General features: G+C 42.4%; 1 protein-coding gene across 1 annotated transcript; it reads left to right on the forward strand.

The window, feature by feature from the left end:
* The first annotated feature begins 1,891 nt into the window (after positions 1-1,891).
* LOC139475023 (uncharacterized) lies at positions 1,892-6,186 on the forward strand. The gene is made up of 3 exons (XM_071258239.1): positions 1,892-3,272; positions 3,774-3,905; positions 4,863-6,186. Exons 1-3 carry the CDS (start codon positions 1,892-1,894, stop codon positions 5,528-5,530), a joined length of 2,181 nt encoding a protein of 726 aa, XP_071114340.1. The 3' UTR covers positions 5,531-6,186.
* Positions 6,187-9,019: the final 2,833 nt, after the last annotated feature.

Raw genomic sequence — 9,019 nt, forward strand, 5'->3', positions numbered from 1 at the left:
AAACAAATATTGTAAATAACTGATTTGTATAATTCAGGAAATGAATTCTGTATCTCATTTAATCTGAATAAAGCATTACTCTTTAGAAACTGTTCACTTGTCATTGTGATTCTCTGTTCAAAATGGCGTTTACTAAACCCAATTTAACTCATTCAGACAAGTGACGTAGTGACAACAATTGGCTCGGCAGTTGCGCCAGGATCCTGTGGTGGTGACTTCGTATTCAAGATTCCTCTATTGTACACATGGTCATGGATTTCTCCAAACACGGACGTACCTTCAGGTTTTACTCTTCCCTGGGGATATTACAAACCAAGCTGCCGTGTGAGGCGTTAGACGCTTCAACGGTCTCTTACTTGTTTATGGTTTACACCAAATCATACCTTCACCACTGAAGTTAACTTTTAATGAGCGGGGGCACGGGTGAGCCAGTCGTCTAAGGCGCCGCAATTCGCTGTGCAGGGTTGCGTCCCTTCGGCACGCCAGAAACCTATGATTGTGGGTTCGAATCCCAGTTCGCCCCGATTATGTTTCTAGGTTTGTCAGCACCATACCCCATCACCGAAGTGGTAAACGTCTAAGACCTGCATCTCGTGGGGCCTTCCTCCCACATTAAGCTGACACGCCGTGATATGACTGGAATACTGTTAAAAGCGGCGTTAAACACAACTCACTCACTCACTTATAATGAGCCTATTAGTGGCAATAGCTCTTCGTAAAACACCACCAGTTACTGAATTTCCAACCTGATTCATGATGGAACTCGTGACTTAAATGTCTCAAGTATGTTAAAGGGCCATGCAACGCCAAAACCACTGAATACATGATAAATTGCATACCTTTTGATCAACACAATAAGTTCCTATGATGTATTATGAAAAGTTATTCGAAAATGGAATATTCCAAATCCAAGAGAGCTATCACAAGGCATGTGCCATCTTCCTGAAGCAGGCGTCCACCAGCCTATATCAAGGCCCAGGCTAGTGGACGCTCTTGCCTCGGGAAGATGGGAATACCGTATTTCCTCTAGTAGACGCCGGGGCGCGTGCCTCTAATAGAAGCCGGGTCAATTTTTCAGTGAAAAAAATAGAAGCCGGGCCTCTTATAAATAAATATTTCCATTTCGTGACGATTCGGGACATTAGTGGTCATAGTGAAATGGGGGTATTGATAGAAGCCGGACCTCCAATAGACGCCGGGTCAAAGGCTTGTCCGAAATAAATAGAAGCCAGGGCGTCTAATAGAGGAAATACGGTATGCTTGCTATACATGTTACCAGATATTTTGAAGAGTTTCCACGGAGGAACTTAACTATGTACAGAAAGTATAACCTTTACACAATGCACAAAATAAAAAAAATATGACTGATCATATTATGGCTAAAGGCATCACTAATGCAGGCTACACTACTAAACATGTTTCAAGAGATAATCGTCCCTGGTTTGGGGAACGAAATAGGCCCATACATCCCTGCATAATGTCGACGGGATACAAAGTGTCTATTCCTCGACTGGGATCCTGGCTGGACAAAGCTGGCTGCGGTACTAAATGTCGGAAGCAGATAGCCAACCCGCAACCTCATGCCCTCATGCTTTTCCTCAGCTAGCTGGCAGAGTATCGCGCGCAACAGAGGGAGGGGACCAGTCTAAGCAACAACGTGCCATTTGATGCAATAACGTCTCCCTACAGAAGGTCAAGGTCAGAGAAATGTACTTAGGCGGGCGTGTTTTTAGTTTTATGCACATTGTTCACGAACAACTTCTGAAAACATCCCTGCTTGAAAAGCTGCATATCGTGAGTACGTTGAAAGTACTGAAGAGGTAACGTGAAATGGTTTGACGGAATATGTGTGTTTGTCGGAGATGAACGTAACAACATCACTGACGACAAAATGGCGAAACAGTTGAAACCTGTTCAACCTAAGCCGTTCTCTCAAGTAACAGAATATAGATCTAGTCCTGAACTCATTTTAGAAGTTGAGTCAGTTGCTGGTGACAGTGACAATGGAAGACATATGGACAGCATTTCCTCCGAATCTGTTATAGGAGAAGTGTATGAACCAGAAATGTATTATGATGACGCGGAGGAGGCTGGGGAATCGGAGTCGGAATCCGAGCCCGAACCGAACCCCATGGACACAACCGAATTCACAACTCCTGATCGCCCATTGAAGTTTACCGTCAAACTCCTACTTGACTGGTGTCAGAAAAACAACGTTAACGTCGATCTAAAAACTATAAAACCTGCCGCTCTGGATCAAATTCTGTGTCGATTTTATGTTGAAGTTCGGAGTAAGGTCGGTCAACGCTACTCGAGAAATACTATCGTTGCAATAAGATATGGTCTAAATCGGTATTTCGCAAACATGGTACCTCCAAGAAAGATGGACATTATTGAAGAAAAAACATTCAGGTATTCCAATGCAGTGTTCAAACGTGTTGTTAAAAGTGCCGCAAGAGAAAACCCAGACAGAACAAGCCCCCGAATGACGACTGAAGACCTGAGGAAAATTTACAATAGTGATGCAATAAGCCCCAATACCCCACTGACCCTTCTGCTCAAAGTGTGGTTTGAAATCAGCGTGTACTTTTCTAGGAAAAGATCCAAAGTGCAACGGGAGACCAAAACGTCAGACTTCATCTTTGACGTTGACAGCGACGGACGTCGTTATGCAACCGGGGCACTTAGAGACGAGGAACGTGACCGATGTCGGATGTATGAGAAGAAAGGTGATGAGATGTGCCCCGTTTTATCCCTGGAGAGGCTTCTGACGAGAATCGACCCCAACTGTCAGTTTCTATTTCAGCGTCCTCGACTGTCCATTCCCGACAGAAAAGGTGCATGGTATCACCCCGAGCGGATCGGCAGAAACTTCACTTCTCAGATGATGGGGAAGATAACCAAACTAGCCGAGCTTGATACGAAGTACACAAATGTTTCAATGAAGAAACTAGCACCCTGGTCGTTAGAGGAACTTGTTTTTCAACATAGGTATCAAGTCAGATCTGTACAAAACGCACAAGTTCAAGCTGTAGTTTCTTACGACACGTCATCTACAGGTGGATCAAGCTTTGTTCCAGCTGATAGATCCCTACCCCCAGCCATACTCCCAGCTGATAGATCCCTACCCTCAGCCGTACTCCCAGCTGATAGATCCCTACCCCCAGCCAAGTCAGTTGGATGCAACACAGAGGAAGAGAGGGGAGCATTCCGTCCATACGTTAGACGGAAATCACAGACGAAATCAGACAGGAAAGGTCAGCATATTATGGGTAAATACCACTCCATATTATATATATCAGGTAATACTATCACAGAGAGTGAATGGGTTTGGTTTAATGCTGCCTTGAACAGTATTCCAGTTCTATCACGGCGTGTCAGCTTGGTGTGGGAGGAAAGCCCAAAGAGATGCAGGTCAAGACGTTTTCAACTTTGGTGAAACCCATGGGTATGGTGTGCTGTCAAACCTAGAATCATAGTCAGGGCGAACCGGGATTCGAACCCATGGTCATAGGTTTCTGGGTGTTCAGTGGACGAAACTGCGTAGAGATTTCTTATATTTTTTTATTTTTTTTTTTTTTTTTTTATTATTATTTATTTATTTATTATTTTTTAAAAATGCGCGTGTGTGTGTGTGTGGGTAGTGGGGGGAGAGAGAGGAGGCTAGTTAATTGTCGTCCCTGCTAAAATCCTGGTACCACATTATGCTAGTTGCCACTTACATATTTTTCAGATAGGTGTATTCACTTACTGGCACAATATCAAATTTTCAGGAGGCCCTGACCCCTTAGATGTGAACACAGCTAAAGCCAAGATAAAGCGAGTGTTCCAGCGCCTTGTGTACTCGGACCTTGTCACTGTGGTTGACTGGCTCAAGAGAATTGATGTTCTCAAAGATACTTCAGGTAAGCCAGCACGAACTTCAGGCACTGCCATGTCATTAAATAGAGGAATTTGTAAGATGAATTTATTACGTTTGTGTGTATTATCAACCAAAAGAGTTTATGCTGACTTTTAGAATGTTATGAGTGAGTGAGTATGGTTTTACGCCGATTTAAGCAATATTCCAGCAATATCACGGCGGGGGACACCAGAAATGGGTTTCACACTTTGTACCCATGTCGGGAATCGAACCAGGGTCTTCCACGTGACGAGCGAAGCTTAAACCACCAGGCTACCCACCGCCGGATATGTTATGAATGCCGCTCAGTAAAAGCTAAAGTGCAAGTACCATGATATACAGTAATAGATCTTTCTTATATCATTATGTAGCCAGTATGGTGTACAATACGATGAGTGCATGAGTGAGTTCGGTTTAACGCCGCTTTTAACAGTATTAGTTGTATCGCGGCGTGTCAGCTTCATGTAGGAGGAAAGCCCGAAGTGATGCAGGTCTCAGACGTTTACCACCTCGGGGAAACCCACGCGCACGGGTATAGTGCTGACAAACCTAGAAACATAATCGGGGCGAACCAGGATTCGAACCCACAATCATAGGTTTCTGGCGTGCCAAAGGGACGCAACTCTGCCAGCGAATCGCGGCACCTTAGACGACTGGGCCACCCGTGCAACACAATGGGGAAAACCAGTGTAAGAAAATAAACACTTAATTAAAAGTACGTATTTTAAGGTCTTTATTAGTAGGTGGGGTGAAATTGGGTGTGTTGTGGCTTGTAACGTGAAAGGTGCGTGGATCGATGCTCATGATGTCAACCACTGGGTTCATCTGGGTCGTCCTGTTTTGAGGTAACAGTACCATGTATGAAGCGGTCATTGATTAGTGTGATCTTTGGGTCACTGAACACCCACTTGACTATGATGAATGCCGGTATAATATTCTTCAATATCATTTGTCATTGCAGGGATAGTCTTTTGTCGTGAAAACTGTCTAAGGATAATGGAACAGCCACCGAGAGCCCGCAAGTTCACCCCACAACAAGTACATTCCACCCAGCCATCGCAGTCGGCCCTCAACCCCTACATCCTGCCATCTCCTCTCTCACTGTCACAGTACTACATGAACAACGCTATCAACACGGCCACTACTGGCGCATCTCGACCTGCAGCCATCTTCTTTCCTCAATTCCCTCTCGCGTCTCAGAACCAGACTACCATAAGCCTGGCATCACACGAGTCCTCTCTGCCAAGACATGCTACACCATTGGTGAATGCCCCTATTACACCCAGACCCACGTGCGAGGAACACTTTCAGTATCAAACAGGGTCGTCTGCGAATGCGTTCAAAAGTGCCACGAATGACAAGCAGCTCGCCATTGCTCCAAGACGTGCCATCCCGGCAGCCACACCCAGTCACTCTTTTACCCAGGGTGCACAGCCCGCGACAGCAGACGACAGCTCTTCTGCCACACCCTACAGTCTTGTAGCCCAAGCAAGAAACTGCGTTCTATTGGGTCGTCAACTGCAGAGCAACGTGGATTCTAGTGACTACACCACAGCGGTATCATCGCCTCAGAAGAAACTTAAAATTTCCAATGTCACAGGTGAAAGTAAAGTTTGGAAGATTTTGTAAAACTTTCATCCGAGTTCAACTTGAAGAAATGTAGTCCACAGCGAAGAAAAGACTGCCATATTCAGACTTTATCCAGAAATATGCATCATGGCATATAGTCGGCTTTTTGGTCAAACATATTGACTTTATACTTGAGGATTCATTGACGTTGTTTCAATATTTACCTTACTGACTCATTCCAATTGAGATCATGTGCATTTCAAGTATTGAACTGAGAATTCCAACTTTCTATGAACGGTGTCCAAATTAAAATCATGTCAAATTAATACAGTTGAATTACAGACGCACGAAGGCAGCACAAAATACTCTAGAATATGATTTATATTAATAGATTGACTCACGAAACTAGTTCTACATAATCTACGTTCTACAACAGTAGATGTGAGTGAGTGAGTTAAAATTAAACATCGCATCGGCATTGTTCCAGCCATATAGCGACAGTAACTATAGCCGATGGTGACAAATGATTAACTGTTATGTAGTCTAGTCTTTAGTCCGCCTGTTTTTTAACAGTCTGACTTGAACGTATCATTAGCATTTTCTTGAACAAAATATATAATAAACTATCCGAAGGGTTAAGTATCAGTGTAATCCGATCCCATCGGAGTGTGTAGATACGTGGTTGGTTTTTCATTTTCACCTGCGGTTGTGTCCCTTTTCGGGTTTGCTTGTTTGTTTATTGCAGTTGCTCCCGTCGCTTCCTTTTTGGTAGTACTGCAAAGTTGTTTTATTGCATTTTGAAATAAAATCAATTACTGTATTTGCACTACGTGTCATTAATGCATTATAGAATTATTATTGTCATTGTGGTGTTATACACTTTGGTTATTAGAAAAGGCAATTGACTAACACATGGGGATTCTGGGTAAGAATATTGGTCCCCAGCACGCAAGCTGTTCGTAAGTGTATCAGGTGGTCTGGCTCGGTGACTTGGTTGATAACCTGTCATCGTATCTCAATTGCGTGAACCGATGCTCATGATGTCAATCACTGGAATGTCAGGTCCAGAATCGATTATTATACTGACCGCCGCCATAAAGATAAAATATTATTGAGTGTGGTGCATTATATAAAACAATAACAAAAACAAACATCGGGGATGTCTCTACTGAAATGAATTCCTGTTGGTGTTACACATATGGGGAAAAGAAAAGAGAACGCGCCAGCAATTTCTTGTAAAAAAAATTAAAGACGCTAAAAAAGACATGTTTTTATAACGTATCCAAGAACATACTGTGTTCTGACATCCCTTTTTTTTGATAAATCCCACGGTTGAAATCGTAGGAATTTTATCTGCAAAATTGGATTTGGGCCACCCATCACCAATGAAAACAAGACAACAATGGGGGTATTTAGTGGTTGTTTACTAATTTAAACAACGTGTAAGTGGAATTTCGGGATATGCAAACAAATATAGATGAAGAGACCATAAAGAACGCATTCCCTTTGTATCCAGATCGGACCACGTTTGGTCACCGTGACTAACGGGATCGGGTGGTCAGGTTCGCTTGCTTGGTTAATGCATGTCATCGATCCCAATTGCGTGGATCGATGCTCATGATGTCAGTCACTGGAATGTCTGGATCAGACTCGATTATTTACAGACCGCCTTCATATAGCTGGAATATTGCTGAGTGCGGCGTTAAACAACAAACAAACAAACAAACAAATGTAAGCGTTGATCATTCAGTTTACGTATGTGTGCTATAAACGTGCTATAGTGTGGATCTGCTTATCTCTTGAGTTGTGCACGTATTTTGTCTATGTGACGCCATCCTGTGCATCATCGTGGTCTGTTAGCGTTGTTTATTTTACTCAACACAACATAATCACAATGTTGACAATTGTACACAGGCACACCTGTAATGACAGATAGCGTTTGATATACCTTTTACTGACCAAGCCACATGACACAAGGCTAAACGGTGCTATTGCGCAATCACTATCACACACTAGGGGCGGTTAGTTAACACTGCTGTTATTTTGTCAATATATTTGAAAGACTGTTTGTAAAAATAACTGATTATATATATTGCTTGTATACTGCTTGCGCCATTATCATGTGGGTGAATGTTATTTGTACTACAGTCTATCGAACCAGGAGCATATGCTTGGCAGTCTGCAGCTTTGTACTCCGGATGTAAAGGTAAAATGGGATCGATTATTTATTGTTGGAAGGTGTTAATTTAGGAATCTGAATTCATAACCCCGCAGCTTAACACCGCCCAACCCCACCCCCTCTAGCAGTGCCAGCATCTCCCGTCTAACAATGCAAACCTTTTGTTTCTTTGCTTTAAATATATCAACGAAATTATTTCCTAATTTTCTAAGATCCTCCCCTTAATTAATATGGGTGTTTCATTACTGGTGATCTTGCGTTCCTCACTCCATCCAAAATGTCCGGTCCCAAAGATAGCACAACGTCTGTTGTGCCCTTAAACCTATGCAGTGGTCAGTATATCCTTCACTAGCGCATAATGTTTGACATGTTTCCCTTTGTCTCAAAATAAGACTACCACTTTAACCTCTAGTGATGTAGACGTGATATAGATGACCATTCAGCCCCGTGTGTGGAGTAAAGGACGAGAACTCAACAGATGTATGTAATATCTAGAACTGGTCAATGTCAAGAAACGAAAACAGTGAAAAGCGTGTTACAGTTAGATAATATGTGCACGTAGGCAAGATGTTATAGGCTAAAGGATGAACGTAGGACAATCTTATCCCAAAATGACATCCAATGTATTTTCGTTTTCCGATACGCCAGCTAATAAACAAAAACAGTTTTTAAATTCTTACTTTTCAAAGGTAAAAATAGTTAGTAAAACCTTAACTTTTTATAGGTTATCACGCAATTTGATAAAACGTAAATACATATAGATTTCTTTATTAAATAATGTTTTTTTCACGTACTGGATTTCTTTTGTACCTTTCGGATAAATGTGTGAGATACCTTCTGATTGACTTCCTAGACACATAGGACAAAGATGTTGGTTATTTGTTACTGATTAATAACTAGCTTCATTTCAAAGTACGCAGTAGAATTGGCGAGAGGTAACCCAGATGTGACAAGACCGAGAGCATAAGGAAACGGATATTTCACTCTCACGGTCGTTTCCCAAAATAACTGAATTCGGTAGATAACTAGTCGTATCACACTCCTGATAATTCCCTTTGCGGCTGTTGGTTAACTTTAGTAACAGCTGTATATCAAACCTCTTGTTCTCATATATCGTGGAACATTCCGATAAGGCAGTATTCGACTGATAAATTCTCTGAAGTAGTCGACACGAGACCAGTTTATCATAACAGGCGCAGGAATATCCATCGTTCCCTAACTCTTTATTGGATTCAAGCGATGTCCTTTTTGTTAAAACAATAGATTCTGGAGCTAAAGAAACAAATTCTTTTTTCTCGGTGAGCAAACTCTTGCGTTGTAGAGTTGTCTTTCTTCCCATGTTTACCGACACCAGGTGGCTTCCGGTATCA

The sequence above is a fragment of the Haliotis cracherodii genome, unplaced genomic scaffold, assembly GCF_022045235.1.
Source record: "Haliotis cracherodii isolate W230 unplaced genomic scaffold, xgHalCrac1.p SCAF_3, whole genome shotgun sequence".
Classification (NCBI taxonomy): domain Eukaryota; kingdom Metazoa; phylum Mollusca; class Gastropoda; order Lepetellida; family Haliotidae; genus Haliotis; species Haliotis cracherodii.